The following is a 21,358-nucleotide window of genomic DNA, read 5'->3' as shown; positions in this document are numbered from 1 at the left end:
GAGAGGAGGTTTTTTCCTTTACTCCCTAACCAAAATCCTCCAAAGTCACCCCATCGGGTTGCCAGTAGGAATTTTTTTTTGGGGGGGGGTTGAGGACAGAAGAGGGAAGAAGTCTTAGCATCCCTGCATGCTGTTATTTTTGTCACAATCCCGCCCACCCCAAGCAACTGTAATTGGTTTAAGGAAAAAATAGAGACATAGCAGCATGCTACATGTTAAGTGTAACATGTAGTTTGGCCCCCAATCTGTGTTGATTGGGAGGGGTCTCTATTGATTGTGTTGATTAGATTCTGTAGAGAATCTGACCTTCTCTCTCTGCCTTATCATCTGCATTTAACTACCTTTGGATTTCTCACTAGCTAGAGTGTTTATCTGACACCCTCTTAATCCATTGTACTTCAAAGTGCTGCTAAAGTTGCCGGTTAAATAAATTTGATACTGCCCTATAATCCATGCAAACTTCATTTGCAGGCTGAGCCGATGGCATTGTCCCTAATGCTGAGAGAAACCATTTTTTCCCCAATAATTAATTAATTGAATTGTTCTTACCGTCGGTATCAAATGAGCACACTGTAAGCCAAATGGGGCTACACTGGTTTTGTTTGTTTTTTAAACTTTGTGGGCATCTACAAATCATAAGCAAACGCTAATACATAAGCTGTAAGATTTAAACTATCTCTTGAAAAGAAAAGAAAAGAATTCCCATAGCATCCCCTTCTAGGGAACATACACTGTTTGTGTGGCTTAACTGTGATAAGACATACACCGTAGCTGAACTCAGGTACCTGAACTTAGACCTCCCCAAGATGGCCAGAATTAATTTAACTCCCTTTGATTCAGAGCTGTAGCTTAGTAAGAGAGCGTATGCTTTGAATTTGAAAGGTCCCCGGTTCAATCGCTGACCTCTCTGGGTAGGGCAAGGAAAAAACAGCCACACAGCATCAGAGAGCATATCTTACAGATGTTCTCTTCCTGTGCAAATGCCAGAAGAGGAAGCTGGAAAGCTAGATTTCGTCCTCCTTTGTTAGCATGTAGGCATAATGCAAAGGTAAAACCTTGAGGGACACATACCACTCTTCCATATTCAGACAAAGAAAGACCGGATGAAAGAATAATAATTTGGATGTCTTTGTAGATAAGTCCTCTTAATTGTACATAAGACCAGCAAGGCTTAATAAAAGGTCAGTTTTCCTTCAGATTCACATCATACATTTAAAACACATTGCTTCCCCCCAAAGAATTCTGGGAATTGTAGTTTGTTAAAGGTGCTGAGTATTGTCACTCTTAGGTGTAAAGTACAGTTCCCAGGGTTATTTATGGGATGCCATGTGCTTTAAATATATGGTGCTGATGTGACTAAATCTCTTAGAGCTCATTATTGTCTATGTTTCTGGATTTCTAACAACCTGGCCTTGAAGGAGGAGCTGGAGAAAAAAACCAGGCTATATTAAAAGTCCTTCCTCACCTTCACAGTGAAGGTGGGAAGGCACTTTCTAAAACATTTCAGTGTAAGGGAGAGATTCTCATGATTTTGTGGCAAGGGGGATACTGTCCAGATGAAGCAGCAGATGATAAGTTTCTTTTCAGTTTTTTAAACCAACAGCAGATTTTTCTGCAGCTTTAACTTCTGGCAAGATTGTTCAGCCGAGCAACATCCATCTTCATTAGTAAACAGATGCACAGTGGGAATAACTACATCATGAAAAAACATCATTACCACGGGAACTGAATGGAAAAGAAAATGGCTGCCCCCATGGGCAGCCCATGATGGCAGCCATCTTTTCCTTTTTCAGCATAATGTCCGGAGTAATGGTACCATGTTGTGATGTAGCTTCGGGGCATCTGTTTGCTAATGAAGACTGATGCTGAAATTTTTGCCTTGTCCGAAATGATTTAATCCCACCCCAAAATAAGATACTTCCTTTCCACACCTGATATATCAGGGACTGTCTTCATTGACACCCCCCCCCCCCCCCCGCTGTGGGAGCACCAAAAACAGCCTGTTTTAGCAGCCAAGAAATTTCAGTCATCAGCCATGAGGGAATACTTGAATCGTGTTTTGAAAAGAAGTTAAACTACAAAGCAAACTGACACAGGCTTGTGCAACAGGATTATTATTTTTTTTAAAGACCAATGAAAGGAAATCTACGAAACACTAAACGCTAAATTTTATTTTTGGCAGGTGGTACCAGACCTTCTATTATTCCAGCAGTTTCCACTTGGGCTGTGAATAGTGGACAAGAGTTAAAGCTGTTGTGTAGTGATGGTGGACCTGTGACCTGGGATTTTCGGAGTTCGGACCCATCAGGAAAGCCCCTCATTTCAAAAATGAAGGAGTTATACATAAGTAAAGCAGAAGCAAGCCACACAGGAACATATACATGTACAAACACAGAGAGATCGAACAACTCAATTTATGTTTTTGTTAAAGGTAAATATTATTGTGTTTTTTTTCCCTCCTCCTTACCTGAAAACTTGGTTTGTGCTTCCATTTATATTGATCACATTGGTGCTTTTGATGGGATGTTTTCACACCCTGAGAAACCACTGTATCGGATGAACCCTTCAGATAACTGCTGCACCACAAGGTTGTCTGAACAAATGCTTAGGTGTGTTAAACTATCACTGAAATTTAGGTGTAGGCTACTTGCTATCCATTATTCTAGGATGGGGCAGTCTTGATCTAAGACCACATTACCCTCAAACAACTGCTCCCAAGAAGCATTGCGGAGATGGATGTGGCATAAAACCTTTGCTTGTCTTTCTGGGAACTTAGGGCCATGCCAAAGGGCATATTGAAATGAACCTTTTAGGCTGCAATCCTAAACATGCTTTTTAGGGAGCATGTCCCATTGAACATGGTGGGATTTCTGAGCAAATGTGCTTGGGATTGTGGTGCATGTATACTCCTATGAAACATGAGCATTCCTCCCCTCCACACACACACAAAAATAATCCTCCAACATTTTTACATTAAAAAATGCACACTTTTTGCTCTTGAGGCCTGCAAACAGACATGCTCAATAGATAGACAATTTGAATTGTTGTGCTTCCTGGCAACCAGTTGGGTGGCTGGATCTATGCCAGCAGGGAAAACGTGAGCTCAGATACCGGTTGGGAGCAGCTGGATCAGTTTTACTTCCATCCTTCTCCACAGTTTTGTTTATGCTTGTTTGCTTACGACATTTGTATGCTGCCCTATAACATAAAGTTCTCTTGATGACCGAGTAAATAAGTAATGAAAAAATGAAAATGCAAAATAAGTCAAGAAAATCAAAAGTTTCACAGCAAAGCAAAAACTCAGCCTACCTGCTAAGTTAAAACACAGATTTAAAAACAGAGAGGTAGAGACAACATGAGGTGAATCAAAAAGTCTTCACCTGCTGACAGAAAGATAGTGACTGGCCTTGGGAAAGCTGTTCCACAACGAGGGTGCCACCACCAAAAAAGCCTTCTCCCTAGTAGTTATCCAACTCTCTTCATTCAGCGCTAATGCTGAGATCTGGGCCTCAAAAGAGGATTGTACGGTTTAGGTAGGTACGTATGTTCATAGGTACATAGTTGTGGAAAAGAAGAGTAGATGTAGTTCAACTAACCATGTAGCGACCTGTATCAGGACTGGACAGTGAAGATCCACCTAGTGACCAAGCTGTTTTCCTCAAGATGTTTCTGAACTGCAACTTCCAGCAGCCATAGTCAGCATGGCTAATAGTAAGGGATGGTGAGTGTCATTGTCTAGCATCATCTGGAGGGCCACATCTTAGCCATCCCTGAGCTGTAGGGTCAGAGAACTTACTTGTAGTATCACCTACCACAAGTAAATTATTGGATCCTGCAGTTGGGGGCCAGAGTCCTTTGCATCTCTCTTCATTATTCATTCCTGATCATGTGGCTACTGCTGTGTCTCCTCTCTTTCAGGGTAATCAGGCACAGTTTTTTCTCATTGTCATTTGATGAGAAACCCCATAGTTTCTATGAAGAAGTATCTGCTCTGCCGATTTCCTTAAGTGAGCCACTTTAGGGATTTCTGTACACTTTGTTGACTAGATGTCAAAAGGAGCTGACTCCATTGACAAACATTGCAATGGAGGTAATGCCAAAAGGTACTGGAGTTCATCTCGGCAGCGAAATACCTGTGATGGTTGATTCACACATGCGTATGATCTAGTAAGGTTGTAGCCATCAAGTGTTGAAGATGTACATCTGAACAAACACTGAGGTCCAGGTGGAAACTGCTGAACCCTGCCCAATAGTTTTGACCTCGGTATTTATAGGGTTTAAACCAAGGATCAATGCTGAAACTTGTTTTGAAAGCTAAAACTCAGTATATATGATAGTCATCAGAGGCACATCTGAGCAGCATGCTTTCCCCTTAGTACTGAGTAGCCCAAGGCTGTTGCCACAGAGCTGAAACTGGAAGCAGGACTGAACTTCCAGTAAAACTTGAGGTCCAGTAATACTATTTTGAAACATTGGTTTAGGGATTTGTTCTGGGCCAGAAGGCTCCAGAAAGATCCCTTTGAGACAAGATTGTTCCTGTTGTTGATTGGAAAGATGCCCACGTAAACCCCAAACATCTTTAGAATATCGTGAAATAAGGGGAGCTGAGGATCTGGAGTATGAATTTCTAATGTGTTCTGGGCAGCTCTTCTGTGGTCCTTTGTCTTACTAAAGGGATTTATGGAAGCACTGCCAAAAGCGAAGTGCATGTTTTCCCTAATTTTTATAATCTGCTTCTGGTAAAACTTAAGGACTGGTTCACACATGTGTACAGATCACTAACTTTTTCATTAATTGATTTTCCAATAATCCCGAAGGGCAGTTGAATGTTTGAACTTACTTCATGGGAAAACTTTGCTTCTGTGATGTGAGATGGTTCGAAACATCTGATTAGTGGTATTAGAACTGTGATACTACATTCATATAGGTAAGACAGGAAGTGATGAACAGAAATACATGTGAACCAAGAATCATTTTTAGTAGTGCATTTCTAGTACTGGTACTATTGGTACTATTCCCACCACTGTCTGCAAGACGTTTCTGAGGTGCTTGGTTGTGTGTGCTCAGTTGAACAGAGAAATTCCTCTTCATCTATGGGTTGATGTCTTTGAATTACTTTTGGCCTTCAATTTGTTGTTTTCTTCTGCTCTGGGAAGTTGCACAGAAAGAAAATGTATCCATGCTGCCCATCTGTCACTGAGAGTTTATTTTCTTTGCAAAATGTTCAGTTTGTTATTTGGTGGTAGTCAGGGAGTATGGAGTGTCTGTCCTATTTTATTACATTTATATCCCCTATTTATTCCATTGTGGAACCCAAATTGGCCTTTGGTTCCCATTAAGTCTCTCATCCAAGCTCTGACCAGACTAAGACCTGCTTAGCTTCAGCAAGGTGGTAAGTGTAGAGTGGCTGGCTGCTGCATCCCTGGGACAGATCATATGGGAAATTCTTCTGTTGGTGCTACATCTCTCTCTCACTGATATGTCCCATGTGTTTTCATCATGCAGATGCTACCAGTGTGATGCAGGTTCCATCCACAGATAGGAAATCAATAGCCACCCCACATTAGTAACATAGAATCAAACTTTTCTCAGCGTTTTACCTCAAAAGTACTCCCAAATGAACACAGAACGCTTCCTGCATTAGGTGGCTTCCCTGTTTTCTGGCGGGGGCAGTTCTGCACATACATATAGATGCATCATAAAGCCTTTGATGGGAATAATCAATCCTTCTCATGCAAGCGCTGTGTGCCAATCAGAGTGGACTCAAGCCTGTGGATTGTGGTGGGAGGGGAGGAGTATGTCTGTTAAGGTGTTTTGAGGATTGCAGTAGATGGAATAAGCCTTTGCTACCAGTTAAAATATTTTTTATTAAGGTTCTATTCTGTTATGGAGGGATTTCCTAACACTTTCCGTAGGAATTTCTGTTTGTGAATGAGATGGAAAAAGCTATTCATGGTAATGTACTGAAGTATGAATTTTACTGTGTGGGCTCCCATTTCATACTGAAATCTAAATAAACAAAAGGAAATTGTACTATGAAAGGAATTCTGACATTCTGTGATCTTATTTCCCCCATTAGGGCTTGCTAACACACAGTAGGATGAGCTGGAAAGCATAGCTAAAGTAATTCCATTCATTGAATTTGCTCTGTTCTCCTGGAAACTTAAAAATACCTCACCAGTTTCCAGAAGGAGACAATTTTAGTATTTCCTTTGGCCTCACAGTTTGCCAATAGTGAGCAACAACTAAGTCTGTTTCTGGCTAAAAACCCAATCTATCTATAGACTTAATTCAAAATCTCTCGTCATAATCACAGCGTTATAAGACTTTAATTTTGCGGAAGTTGTTTCTGGATACTTTTGGGAGATTTTTCTCATTTCCCCCAAATCTGTCTGGTCTTAAAGTTAGTAGCCCTTTGAAGACATTAGGACAAATTGAGCCAATTACAGTCAGCTTCTGATGTGTGGGTACCTCATGTGACAGTAAGAGGCCCACTGTAACAGAGAACTGATTAGCCAATGACATCAAGATCTAAGACAGGCAGAGAGATCAGAGACCTATGAGATGTTTACAAGAGTAAAGAGGAAAGGATGAAGTAGGTAGTAAAAGACCCCCCTTTTACTGGGGCCAGTGGTCAGGGATGATGGGCGTTGTTGTTCAGCAACATCTGGGGACCCAAGGTTGGGAAAGTCTAATCAGGAGAAATGTTCATGGAGGCTTTGAACCCACTCAGCTGACAACCCATTAGTTAATATCCTCATAATTTTCATTCTGTTATTTTCAAGTCATGAATATCTGAAGTATACTTGGAGATGAATTTATAAAGTTTTGGGGACAGTCCCAGCAAAAATAAGTCCCAGAGGAGTTTTTTCTTGTTTTTCAATTATGCAAGAAAGCATCATAATGATGATTAAAAATGGATAAGGATTCTTTAGTACAGAATTCTTTAATTGCCAAAATTTCAGAAAAAGGACATTTCAATAGTTCCAAAAAATTCAGACTCTGTGACTGCCTGAGTCTGTAGCTCTGCTTGTAAAAGGGCTAAGTCCGCATTTTCACAAACAAGTAGAATTACAGAGGACCACAAGACAATAGAATCCAACCCTAGCACAAGACTATTCACTCAGTATATTCATCAATTCTCAATGTTTGGGTGAAATACATATACCTCCTGTGTATCAGATGATGGGAACAAACAACACTTGGTGGCTATTGCTTTTATGTGCTGTGTGTAAAATTCCCATTGGCACCTGGCAGGCTATTGTTTGCTTGAAACTGAATCCTCTTAGCCTAAATCAAGGTGCACAACAAGCAGAAAAGATGCCTTACTCAAAAAGGTTGGCTCCAAATTTGATCAGAGGTATCCAACATTAGACACTGAGTACAGTAGACACTTCCTTTCTCCTGAGATCAGACAAGCTCCCTCCCTACTGCACTTCAGGTACCATCTGAATACTTTTTAAAGTTCCAGCAGGCATTTTAAACAAGCTTTTCCGATGTTATGGTTAATTTTAACCAATTTTATCTATTCTGTTTATTTTTTGACCTCATTGTACACCACTTGGAAAACTCAATATTAAGAGGTATATTTATTTGCAGAAATATTTATATACGCCAGTGTATCAGGATATATCACTGCAGTTTACAACAATTAAAAAATAAATAAAACCAAACAATAAAATCATTAACAGCATAAATTGTTGGAGGGTGGGACATACTTGTGTGAAGATTTGTGTTTTACTGTGTTTTCAATATTTTGTTGGGAGCTGCTCAGAGTGGGTGGGTTAACCCAGTCAGATGGGGGCGTATAAATTATAAAAGAAGAAGAAGAAGAATGGTAGTAGTTGTTGTTATCATTATTTAATATATAGTCTTCAGGAAAAATGTTTTTGTTTTCATTTCAGATCCAGCGGTCCTGTTCTTTCATGAGCCTGTCACATACGCGATGGAAGATAGTGATGCTCTCATTCAGTGTCCAGTGACAGATCCAGACATTTCAAGTTTCACTTTGAAAAGGTGTCATGGGAAACCTCTGCCTGGGAATATGGAGATAGTTCCTGATCTTCAGAAAGGAATTACCATAAAAAATGTACAGAGATCATTTTCTGGTTGTTACCAGTGTGTGGCGTACCAAAATGGAGAGGAGAAGGTGTCAGAATTTATCACACTAGTTGTGAGGGCAGGTAATTCCTCTTTACTGGAATATCTAGTAAAACCATATTGATGACTGCTATTATTGTGTACAAACTTCTTCCTGCAGCTCAGGCAGCCATTATAGTTGGTATACCTTTATATAAGATTGCATGTTAACAAGGGTAAAATAATTAGATAATTATTTCTTTCAGGTGGTACACTCACCTTCCATCAGTGGATGGAAAGGCTTTTGGGTTGTAACCTTATAAAATAGTCATGGAATGAGTTTCCTGATTATGCTTCAGTCTTTGCAGGATTAAATATTATGTGTGCTTATCTGTGCATGCTATATAGTGCCTATAAATGTTTTCATACTTTAACTAAGAGATGTACTTGGCATGAAAGAACAATTCAAATACATTACAGAAATTTAAAATACCTCTAGGAGGTCTAATATTTTATTAGGAGGTTAATAACTTTTGATTTTTTTCCCTCCTCTCTCTTGGAGGCACTGCATGTAATAAAAACAATGCACATCTAAATTGTTTTCCAGTTCACAAATCCCTTCCAGCCATCTCCTTATCCAAAACCAACCAACTTCTCAAAGAAGGTGAAGAATTTGAAGTTACATGCACAATCAAGGATGTAGATAGCACTCTGCAAGCTAATTGGATTTTTCAAGGCAGCGCGGTGAGTTCATTATACCCCATCAGTCTTAACTAATGTACTTGAAAGAACAATCTTAAAAACACACCACAGGATCACATTGGGGGTGCGTTCTTCATTAGTTATGACAAAACAGTATTCCTGAGAAGTGTCGTTACCCAGAGCAGTAGCCTTGACAAGTCTCAAATAAGATACCTTAGTGGATTCCTAGCCTTTCAGTGGATTTTTACCCTTTCTGCCACACATGGCATGACAACAACCTACCTGGGACTCTACTCACAAAAATTCTCATCTGCTTCTTAGGATTTATTTAAAGTAGGAAGTCATTCTCTCCCAGTAGGTACCATAGGCCCTCTTGCAACTTCAGATTTCATTCTTGCTTTATCTTTCTTCCTCCCTGCTTTAATACTTCTTGCTTTGTTTTCTGCCTTCTAGCCATCCTTGCGTTTCCATATTTTCAACCCTGCTGTCATTCATTCTGTTTGTTTTATTATTATCTAGACAAAAGACCCAGTTTTGATATAAGCCCATGTCTTTGAGTGCATTTGAAGTCACAAGTGCAGAACTGCTAAAAAACCCCACACACCCTGCCAGACCTCACAGGGACTTCCATTTTCAAGGGGTAAATACATGTTACATGTTAATACATGAAAGGAACCTAACACAAACATACTTCTGTTAAGGTAAACCAGGCTAGACTCTGAAGCTCCTTTGCTTTTTGAAATTATTGCATTGGGAACTTCTTAAATGCGTTTGTATGCTAGTTAGCATCCCAGGAACCATTTTATAAAGGGAAAACTATTCAGCGGCTGCCTGGGAAGCAGGTTTCAAGGGCAGGTCTGAATCATGTAGCCAGTCCGTAAGGCAAGGAGGAATGAGAGTTCAGGGAGAGGAAGCGCAGTGGCTTTAGGAATCGAGGCAGTGGTTGAGAAAACTCCAAACTCATATTCACAGGTTGCTGCAGGTTCCTGAGGCTGGTAGTGCTTCTGTGCTTACCTTGCTGGCATAGGTAAGAAGCTGACCCAGTAGTTATCCCCTATCAGGACCCTGTTATTCATGAGCAAGAACCAGTTCCCAGGAGTGGAACCCAGCAAAGTTCAAATGCATAGAGGTTCCCAGCCAAGAACTTTTTGAAGTCAAGCAAAGACTGCAGGCTGCTGTTGAATGTGGTCATGACTTTACCAAAGAGCAACAACGCAGAAAAGTAGGTCAGGCTTTAATTTGAGAAAGCCAGACACATGAGAGAAGCCTGAATATCTAAAGCAGCACTGCTACCGCATGAAAGGCCTGGATGTCAAGTCACAATGCCTCTGAAGTTCACAGTTCTTTGGCAAGGAATCACTGATCTCCGTGATTCATAATCTGAATCTCAGCTTCCAGAGCTCCCCAATCCTTCTCTCTCTCTCTCTCTCTCTCTCTCTCTCTCTCTCTCCACACACACACACACACACACACACACACATTTATTCACTCCCTCTGGGACCCACTTGCCTATGGCTGTTCCTTTTGTTCTGCTGCTACTGTTACCTGGCTGTGGCGGTGTTTATTTCTATTCTATTTTTTAAATTTCCAAACTGCCCTTCACCTAAAGACCACAGGGGTGGTTTATAATATAAAAACATGAAAATACATACAGTGGTACCTCTGGATACGAATGGGATCCGTTCCGGAGCCCCGTTCGCATCCTGAAGCAAACGCAACCTGCGTCTGCGCGGGTCGCGTTTTGCTGCTTCCACGCATGCGCATGATGTCATTTTGGCCGTCTGCGCATGCGCGAGCAGCGAAACCCGGAAGTAATGCATTCTGTTACTTCCGGGTCGCCACGGAGCGCAACCCGAAAGCGCTCAACCTGAAGCAACTTCAACCTGAGGTATGACTGTAATGTTGTAAAAAACAACAGCAACAATTCCCCCTTCATAGTAGAAGAGTTGGCCTGTGTAACAAAGACCCAAATGCCAGGGGACAATAGAGCTACCTATAGCTCAAGCAGCGGCCAGCTAAAAATATATGGTGGGATTGAGGCTAATAGCAGGAATTGGAACCCCATAATGCTCCTAATAACAATTGTTGAGTGTGTCTAATGAAGGTTGAAAAAAGCTCTTTGGGGCATAAAAATTACTGACCTGTTTTCTGATTTTTAAGGGGATGTTGCTTTGTTAACTGAGCCCAATTCCAATTTGAGCTTGGTCATCATGAGTAAGAAGTCGATGAGCAACAACTAGGCCAGAGACAGTAAAACAAGCAGACCAGGAAAAGTCATCCAAGGGATTTGGTCCCAGTGCTGCTAGGCCCCTTACCTATGTGGAATTGATTTTTATTTTATTTTGGGTAACACCCACTCTGCTCTGAATCACTGGTAGTGGCATATCTTGTAATTTAAGCATGCATGGAAAACTTCTTAGAAGGTCACGTCTAACCTTGCTGAGTACAATCCCACGGTTAATTGTCAACTGTTAATGGCAGTGATTAGAATATATAATCAGTGATTCATGTGTACCCAGAAAAGGACTAAGGCAGCACTGTAATGCTAGATAAATCGCACAGCCTCGGGGGGGGGGGGGAGATACGTCCTGGGTAATCTGTCCCTGGAGCCCATTCTCAGCAGAGCTGCTGACTCCTAAGTGCTTATCTGTTGGCAAATCGCAACTCACCCACTCCAAGGGTGAATTGAGCCTCAGCAGCATGCGGTCAAATATGGGACCTGAAGATGGGAGATCTGGGACAGTTCCAAGAGCATTATAAATTTTTCATACAAAAGCTTGTTTTCGTATGTACTCGGATTCATATTCTTTAGTTTTGTTTGTTCATTCTATTTCCCCACCCCACATTTGCATGAAGTAAAAGCTACTGAAATATCGGGGAAGGGTTGATTCTTTCAGCCCTATTTTTAAGAAATAGTGTTAGAGGAGTCAGCCAGCTAAATTTGGAATGAGAGATGGAAGAGTATTGGCATTTAGCTGTGGAGTGGTAACACGGATTCCCTGCTAAATGTGGTTAGGAAACCAGGAACTGGTCTCAAAAATGGATGCTCCCTCCCTTGGCCAGAACATGCATTCTCTGCTGCTACAGTGATGGTTAATCAAGCAGTTCATTGGTGCCCAATTCTGACCCTGGTTACTGCCAACCAGTGGCCGGTGGACCAGAATTACATGACCAAAAATTTCAATTGTTGGAGATCCAGGTTTCCCTGATGTGGAATTTTGCCAGGCCAAGACTGAAATCCCTCCAGTGCTACCTCAGTGGTGATGAAAGAGCCACTATAATGTCTCTGGACCACATGGGAGGAGACATTGATACGGCAACTTACCAAAGCAGTGTTTCTGGGAACTGGGGCTATGTCATCTCAGTGCTGAGAAAGAGCGGTGTTGTAGGCTCCGCCCCTACCGCATGACCCATGTTCCCCTAGTGTATTGAAGCAACATTGCAAAAAGACAAGCTTTTGTAATGCCTTTCATGCTGCTGAGGTAAGACTGGGAAGAGTCTACAGAGTCTCCTAATTAGAAGGCAGACTACCAAGAATGTAGGAGTGGATCTGAAGAAAGAAAAGGGAAAAAAAAGGGTGGGGGGGGGGAAGTGAGTCCAGCTTTTTTAAAAGAGAGCTCTGAGAACGTAGTTGTTTTGTATGGAGAGGTTCCAGTGACAGGTTTGTCATGATGGCTTATTATTCTGGTTTTAAGTTATGAATATTAATATGGCAAAGTTATAATTACATCTATTTTTAATTTATCTAGGAAAGATGCTGTATACACTGTATCTTGGATGTTAATTTTTTCCCTCTCCCCCTTGCCGACAGACTGTTACAGGGAGAAGCAGGAATACGGGCGCTTATGGATATGAAAAGAAATTAAAGCTGAACATCAGTTCAGTGGGAGTTAATGATTCTGGAGCATTTGTGTGCCAAGGAAGAAACACTTTTGGAACAATCAATTCCACTATAACCTTGAAAGTACTAGGTAAATAGTAATACTGCAAATATATAAGATGTCTGTGCCATGGGGAGAATATAACATACAGACTGAGATGGTTGGAAATATATAGATATATATAATACTATATTATGTTATGCCAAAAATCAAATAGCAAGTTTTGCAATGTGTGTACATTACAGTGTGAAAACAGGTGCACTAGCATGTGGATACAGAAAGTCCTGCTCCTGGTCAACAAAAGAGAGCACCCTTGGGTTTCCCTATGTGGTTATGTGGTTACCACCCCTTTAAGAAGCCACTAGGATGTCCTTTGTGTGTACGCTCAGCTGGCACAATACAAATAATGTGATGGCATGGTTGATCGTATAGACCCTTCTCACAGGATCAGCACCTTCCTGACAGAAGGATGCTAATCCATAGGAAAGGCCCATTCAGTTGACCCTGGATGACTCACATGCATACATGCATGCACACCCCTTCATTGTGGAACTGCGGACCTGTGTGAGCTGTTCTTGTTTATCTTGCCATTGCAACCTGGTTCCCTGACCTCATAAGAATGTCTTACGGGGGTTCACCTGTTCTGCAAGATGCAAAGTGTGAACTGGGCCTAAGACACAACTTGTGAGTGTAGGAAGTGTTTCTGTCCTTCACCAAGAGTACTGCTGCTTTCAGAGGGGAAACTAGCCTCACAGACCCTTAGCGGTGCCCTAATTAAGAACTGGGACATCCACAAGCATATTATGGATGTGCATTGTAGGAATGCAGCACCCTCAGTCATCGTACAGTCTGATTTCTCCTATGCCATAGCCTCTATGCTATTTTTAAGTCAGGTATTCTAGCTTCGGGAGTTTTGGGCCCCATGCCTGTCTATGCAGGTTAAGAAGAAGCATTACACGGAAGTGACTCAACGGTTGGGTCAGAGCTGCTATACTGTACTTGCTTGCCAGCAGATGGGTCCCTGCTGCTCACTGGGAGTGGACAGGGTACCAATTTGGTGCTTCTGCCAGTGCATGTGCACCACACCAGCTTTCCCACCACGTAACTTCTCTCTCTCCCAGTAGGCAACAGTGACCCACCTACCAGTAAGATAGCATAGCTACTTTTGGCGTTACATGCTACAGCAGCTTGCAATCCACAAACCAGGTATTCTAATTTTTCCACATCTCCTTTAAGTCAGAGGGATTGTTTCTGGAAATTGTGGATTTCATCCATTATCTTTTCATCCAACTTTTCTCTGACCTTTAGTTTATCTTTTGGTTAGTCAACCTCGGCCAGTGTGTCAGTCAGTCCTCAGTTGACATGGAAAACATCTATGGCCTTACACCATCTCTGTGTTGTAAATGGGTTTGGTATTGCAAAGGTATATGGCTGTGATCCAGTAATGCTCTCACAAAGCTTCATTTGCTGCTACCAAGTAGCTTCATGTAAACCATTTTTTGAATTGCACACTGCGATAGGCTCTCCTGTAGTATGCCGACCTGATTCATGCATAACACTTAAGACAAAACATGACTTGGTGTGACTGGGAGAACATAGGGGTTCTTGAACCAAACATCATGGATACAGCACTTCTCCCATGGTCTAGTTGCTGATGCGGTACCCAGGACAAACCCATGGTTTGGCTTAACATTATGTCTAAACCTGGGTTCATGGTTTGTCTTGCTCCAGGATGCGAGCTATAACCAAGGTTTTTTCACCTTATACATGAACTACGCTACTATGTCAGAGTATACAATTGTAACCATGTTGCATCTTTATGTAAAGTTCACTGAGTAACATTACAGAATGGGGGATTGATTGATTGATTGATTGATTGATTGCATTTATAAATCTCCTCTCCACCAAAGGCAACACACAATAAAATAGTTATGTACCGGCCTTTGCATGTTATATAGTTAGGCTGAAATTCTGTACACGCTTACCTGAGAGTACGTCCCATTGAACTCAGTGTGACTTTTTGTCTGAAAGGGTTTTCACAAAGAGTATGCAGTGGCTGGACTTGGTAGCAATTTTTGAAAGGCTAACCTGGTGAAATGGGCACTGCAGCGGAGACGATCCAATTTCTATACATTAGCAGATTTTTCTACTCTACAAATGGAAAACGCAGGAAACAAGTTTCCATCTGGTAATTGACCATATGAGAGAGAAGCTGCTCCGCAAAGTGTGCTGGAGTGTGCCCAAAAAGTACATTTTAGCATGAAAGGTTTGATTTCCAGCACCCGCTAAAAAGCCTGATCCATTGTTTCTCATGAACTCTAGATGAGTTCTGCCAACCAGCCACCAAAGGTGCTTACATTGCCCTGTTTATTAACATACTTTCCTGAAAAGCAGCCCAGAGTGTGGGATTGCAGTGACATGTAGTACTTTTTAAATATTAAAATTACCATAAGTGCTAAACTGATTAGGAGCATATTCATGTACTGTAATTAGCAGGAGTATTCTGAACATGTCTTTATCCGTAATTGGCGAAAAGGGTGGGTACCCCCCCTCCTCCACCACCACCACACTGCTTCGTAGACCTTTTAATTTCACACACAAAATGAATAAAACCTAGCTGTTACATTGCAGCATCTCTTGATTCTGTGGATATTCCACTGGACCGAATTCATTATCAGCTGCAAACACTTGTGTGCACTGTCCCAGAAATAGGATGGGAACATGGCACACTTGGGCAAAAAGAGATTTATTGATTGCTGGATGTAATGCAAGTTGTTTATAAGTTCTCACTTATAAAGTCCTACTGGCCCAAGAGCATCTTATTTTATTTAAAGCATTTATAACCCGCTTTACATTTTCGGGGGGGGGGGGAATCAAAGCGGATCATGACATCAAATTAAAAACATCAAATAGAATATTACAAAATATCAGCATAAAACATGACGAATGAAACTCAGATACTGAGTACAATAAAGTTCCATATTTAAAGCGGTGGAATAAACAAAAATAAAATATTCTCCTAAACATAAAAATACATGGAAAAATAAAATACAAATGTACAATTAAAGTTGGACATATAAAGCAACATTAATGGCAAAACAAGATAACTGTTTCAATAAGCTTTCTGTTTATTTGTACTATCGCACAGCCCATTTTACCGATGACTCTTTCATGTTAGTGTTGTAGATGCATTTATTGTTTACTGTTTTATATTTGCGTTGCTTGCATTCTTATGACATTTTGTGCTGTGGGCTGCCTTGAGATCTTGTATATTTTTCAAGGGGTAGGTTATAAATTAAATCCAAGAAATGCATAAGTAAATAAATAAATAAATAATGTCCCATGGACATTCGCGTCCCACTCAGTGGCTACATCTAGACCTGTCATGCAAAATGCCTGTACAGAAGTTCAGGATCCCTTTGTGAACCTTAGAGTTATTGTTCACCTCACTCAGTAAAATGTCATTGACGCTCAGTCTTGCATTTAGCTGATAAGACCTGCTTTTCCACAGGTTGCAATTTCTGCCATACTTGTCAGTAAACTTTGCTTATTCTCTGCTGACCTTGGTTTAATTATACGCGGTTTTAAAGAAACCCAGATAATTATTATTACTTTTATCTTTCTGTATGACAACCACCAGGTAAAGGATATGTCAATTTATCAACTTCGGCAAACACAACAGTGAATGTAAATGATGGAGAAAACCTGGATTTAATCGTGTCGTATGAGGCATATCCAAAGCCAGAAGAAGAAGTATGGATGTACATGAATGAAACCTTGCAAAATTCATCCGATCATTATGTGCGGGTCACAAACATAGACAAAAACAGGTAATGTAATGCATTGCAAAGAAGCATGCTTTGACAAAGCTGCTGGGATCTACCCCTTTTCTGGGCAGGGAAGAGCACCCTAAATCTTTCTGACAATTCCCAGCCACCTTTCGATATGATGTACAGGAAGGTATGCTTCAGGGATTTCCTACTTAGCTTACTGACTGATGACCACTAAACCCAATGATCAAACCCAGGCTAGGCTTGTTTGCTGGACTTCTACTGCTTCCTCAGCTTCTGGACCCTCTTCCTCCATTAGTCTTAACCAGGGGTCAGCAAACTTTTTCAGCAGGGGGCTGGTTCACTGTCCCTTAGACCTTGTGGGGGGCCGGACTATATTCTGGAAAAAAAAAAAATGAACGAATTCCTGTGCCCCACTAATAACCCAGAGATGCATTTTAATAAAAGCACACATTCTACTCATGTAAAAACACCAGGCAGGCCCCACAAATAATCCAGAGATGCATTTTAAATAAAAGGACACATTCTTCTCATGTAAAAACACGCTGATTCCCAGACCGTCCGTGGGCCGGATTTAGAAGGCGATTGGGCCGGATTTGGCCCCCGGGCCTTAGGTTGCCGATCCATGGTCTTAACCATGGTAGGCAGCTGCTGCAGCAGTAGGAAAGCCAGTCAAGTCATCGTGCTGTTGCTGCCGCCACGTCTATCCTTCTACAATGCTTCTGGGGCCCCAACATAGCATTTATCTGGACCAATGTCACATCAGGACCACAGAAGCAATGTGTGTGTGGAGTTGGTTTAAAATGTTCCCAGTCACAACCACTTAGGCTCTGGTGCTCAGTGGCTGGTAAGTTTCCTTTGCCTCGCCTTGAGACAACTGCAGGGTCTGGATTGCTGCAGATGGCCTTTGGGGTTAGTGGTGGGCCCTCAGGGCTTGGCCAATTTGCAGCTGTGCCAACCTCTGATGCTGGACAGAGTAAGTGAGCAGCAACTCTCTTCCAGAGTTGGGGAGACACAGCCTTCTGCTTAAGGACACACTTTTGACAACTCCCATCAGCCATAAGGCGTATGTACCAGAGCTGAGAGAGAGAAAGCGATTTGCCATAGCTAGGTTGATGGGTACAAGCCTACATTTACCTCAGGAAATGCTTGAAATGATGGTGAAAATGCTGCCCTGGCCTCCTTTGGGAGGAAGCATGGGATATAAATTTAATTAAATCAATCAATAAATTAGAGAGCAAGGTGGGTGTTACTAGATGTGTTTCTGTCCCATCTTGGATCCAGAGAGTGCTTGCAGTGTGATCCAACATGTGTGAAGGGATGCGGGTGGCACTGTGGTCTAAACCACTGAGCCTCTTGGGCTTGCTGATCGAAAGGTCAATGGTTGGAACCCACACAACAGGGTGAGCTCCCGTTGCTCTGTCCCAGCTCCTGCCAAGCTAGCAGTTCGAAAGCATACCAGCGCGAGTAAATAGGTACTGCTGTGGCGGGAAGGTAAGCAGCATTTCAGTGCACTCTGGCACTCGTCATGGTGTCCTGTTCCACAGAATCTGTTTAATCATGCTAGCCACATGATCCAGAAAGCTGTCTGTGGACAAACACCGGCTCCCTCAGCCTAAAAAGTGGGATGAGCACCACACCCCATAGTCAACTTTGACTGGACTTAACCGTCCAGGGGTCCTTTACCTTTACATAAGTTTATGAAGTAAGTATTAGTGTGTTCAGTGAGGCTTGCTACCAGGTAAATGCACTTTGGATATCAATCTTGGTGTCATCTTAGCTACCCAACATCTCTTGGAAAAGTTAGTCTGAGAAACAACAACTGTTAATATAAAGTGACTATTTGAAGACTGCCCAGTGAGCTCCATCTTGAATAGGATGCAAAATTCACATAGCCATGCAGTATGAAACTGCCTGGCACTGAGATTTGCACATGCATCTGTATCAGAGTGCAGAAGCGATGGTCTTCTGATTCAGGATCCTTCAAGCAGCCTTCTGTTGCCTTTGGCAACATAGCAAAGTGTGGTTGTCCAAAAGGAACAAGCAGACCGGATTGGTGTCCTTGGTGGTTTTAAGATCCCACTTGTAAGCACAACCTGTTTAGTTTTTAAAAATGTCTCAGGATAGCGACTGGCCTTTCTGTTTGCTCTGTGAGTAATATGAGTAATAAAACTAAATTGCTTCCTCCTCCTCTAGGTATTCCAGTGAGCTTCACCTTACTCGATTGAAGGGAACAGAAGGAGGCGTATACACATTTTTTGTGTCCAACTCAGATGCCAACTCCTCTATAGCATTTAATGTCTATGTGAACAGTAAGTAGAAAAGAGCAGTCTGCAACATTTCTTTATCACAGTTCACTGCATTTAACAAAACACATTGTACATGCAAGGCATCACAGTGATTAATGGGCACCTTGTAAAACATGGTTTTGCAAATTGGGAGCTAGCCCCAGGTGTGAGCGCTCTTTCCTTTCTCCCATCTCAAGAACAATCCCTCCTCTCTTCCCTTCTTGGCATTAAACGTGTTTTTAGTTTTCCATGCCGACAGTGTTCTCTCCAAACTCTGGTTTTCGATTCTCCTCTAGCTTCACTTCTTTACGTTAACCATTGTTTAGCTAGACATGGCTAATCATGTTCTCTTAGAGTGATGGTTTGCAGACCATGGTTTCAAACTGTGGTTTTAGGGATACCATAGGAAAGGAAGGGGAAACAGAAAAGAGTGTGCATTGTTTCTTAAGACTGTTTTCTGGTTTGCAAAATACTGAGTAAATCTTGACTAGCCCTATAAATGTTTTTTTTTTAAAAAAAGGTTCAACTTTCATAAATATATACTACTGCAAATTGGGTAGCTAATGTGGTGTCTTTTAGGTGTTGCTAGACTACAATTCTAGTCATCTCTAGCCATTGGACATGCTGACAGGGGCTGAAGGGAGCTGTATTCCAACAGCTTCTGGAAGGGGGCCGCGTTAGGCATCCCTGCCTTGAATCAACTGTATATCTCATTCATTTTCAAGGGACAGGTTTTCCTGAGCTTAGACTAAATACTTTACAAGCTATAAGGCCTTCAAAATTCAGAAAACATTATCCCTCCCCTCCTACATATTTGGCAGAAATGTAGTGGACTACTACTAGGTTACTTAAAGCGAACAACCAGCTAACCTAGTTCTGCTGTCAAAATAAGATACTTAATGCTAGCAGACATGCCAATCTCTGCATACACAATATAACTCTTATAAACATTTGAATCACATTCCCCTCTCTCAAAGAATTCTGGGCACTGTAGTTTGTCAAGTGTTGCTGGGAATTGTAACTTTGTGAGGGCTAAACCACAGTGCCCAGAATTCTTTGAGATCAATGTGTGCGTTTAACAGATATAGTGTGTAGGCAGATTAAAAGTCTCAGAAATGGTATGGTGCGCAGTGTTCAACTAAATTCAGGTAGGTAGCCGTGTTGGTCTGACGCAGCCAAAATAAATTTTAAAAATTGTCCAGTAGCACCTTAGAGACTAAGTTTGTTCTGGGTATAAGCTTTCGTGTGCATGCATACTTCTTCAGATACACTGAAACAGAAGTCACCAAGAGTAGACCCATTGAAATGAGTGGACCTAACTTAGTCACGTTTCCTTAATTTCAGCGGGTCTATTCGGAGTACATCTTAGCTGAATACCACCCTACTGTCTGTTCTCAGCCGGCAAGACTTACATGGTCTCAAAGGTTTTTGTAGGTTGCAGCTGTCTCTCTCTCTCTCCTGTGCAGCTGCCTTGCTTCTTCTGACTGACAGGGTTTTAGAATCAACGTGTAAATTAAGGAAGGATTACTTGGTGCACTTGTATCATAGCCAGTTTCAGAGTGCACACAGCCCATATCCACATATTTAGTGTTCATTATCACCTTTGTATCCCAGGCTCCAACCAACGACTGGATTATATCGTTTTGACTTCAGTCTTGTGGGGGAGGTTAGTGGTTCTCAAACTTTTTTTCCTCTGGGCCACACTTTCAGAATAAAAATTTGCTCGCACCATGCCATTTTAAAAAAGTTATTGAAATACTTTGGGGAGAGGGGAGAAACAACTGGCAGTGCTTAATTTATAACATAGAACACAACAGTTGTATGATATGGTCATGGGACATCCAGAAAGTATAAAACAATAAGAACATGAATCATTCCAAAAATATAATGATAAACAAGCTTCTTACACATGTACCTTAAGTATATATGTAAGCTCGATGAGAGGCGTGAGCTTGATTTTGCTAGGTAATCTCATTTATATTAGGTCTAATTTGAGACATGCAAACTCTCATCTTCTCATGAGCACAAAGAAGCCTTTCTGTTTTCTAAGCTTTCATGTTGAATCTTCCTGCCACATTTGCCCTCCTTTTCTGCCACGCCAAGGTGGTGAGCCACAGCCTTTGAGAACCACTGGTCTAAGACATAGCGAGCACCCCAACGTTATTAGAAATCTACATGGGTGATCAGATTTTTGAATATTACTGCTAGCCCAAGTCCTAGAATCCCCTCCTCGTCCTCGTCCTCCTCTTCTTCTTGCTTTTCTTCCTCTGCTGATGACATCATAATCAAATATAGCGAAAGGGATGTAATGAAACATCGATCCAAACATGGACCAGTGCTAGCAAGTGTGGGCAGAGATTAAATTAATACAGTTTAGTTTTGCTTGGTAAGTAGAATGTGTGTAAAATTGCATAGAAATAATTAAAAATGGTTGCCAAGTACTTACAAATATTTTTCTACCAATATTATTTTTATTATTTAGCATTATCTGACATTTTCAGAAGGTAAAATTATTTGGTTTCCCAAAAGGAGTTTATGTGCTTCTTTATCAAACATAGACTTACCAAGCTAAATGTTGTCCAGTCACAAAAATAAAAGCAGCTTTGAATTCCTCACA

The 21,358-nt window shown here is 41.5% G+C and overlaps 1 protein-coding gene across 2 annotated transcripts in view; it reads left to right on the top strand.

Annotated features, from left to right (window-relative positions):
- Window positions 1-21,358, top strand: part of KIT (KIT proto-oncogene, receptor tyrosine kinase) — an 84,325-nt gene that overhangs the window by 28,073 nt on the left and 34,894 nt on the right. The window contains exons 2-7 of one of the 2 annotated variants that reach the window (XM_083755587.1): window positions 2,183-2,431; window positions 7,905-8,183; window positions 8,687-8,823; window positions 12,593-12,752; window positions 16,303-16,492; window positions 18,650-18,765. In XM_083755587.1, coding sequence (XP_083611713.1) covers window positions 2,183-2,431; window positions 7,905-8,183; window positions 8,687-8,823; window positions 12,593-12,752; window positions 16,303-16,492; window positions 18,650-18,765 — 1,131 coding nt within the window. The remainder of the gene's footprint in view (window positions 1-2,182; window positions 2,432-7,904; window positions 8,184-8,686; window positions 8,824-12,592; window positions 12,753-16,302; window positions 16,493-18,649; window positions 18,766-21,358) is intronic. The other variant, XM_083755586.1, reaches the window with a different exon arrangement.

This window comes from Podarcis gaigeae (genome assembly GCF_964106915.1).
Source record: "Podarcis gaigeae genome assembly, chromosome: 9".
Lineage (NCBI taxonomy): Eukaryota > Metazoa > Chordata > Lepidosauria > Squamata > Lacertidae > Podarcis > Podarcis gaigeae.
Note: the sequence above shows the minus strand (reverse complement) of the source record. Positions and strands in the feature narration are given on the sequence as shown.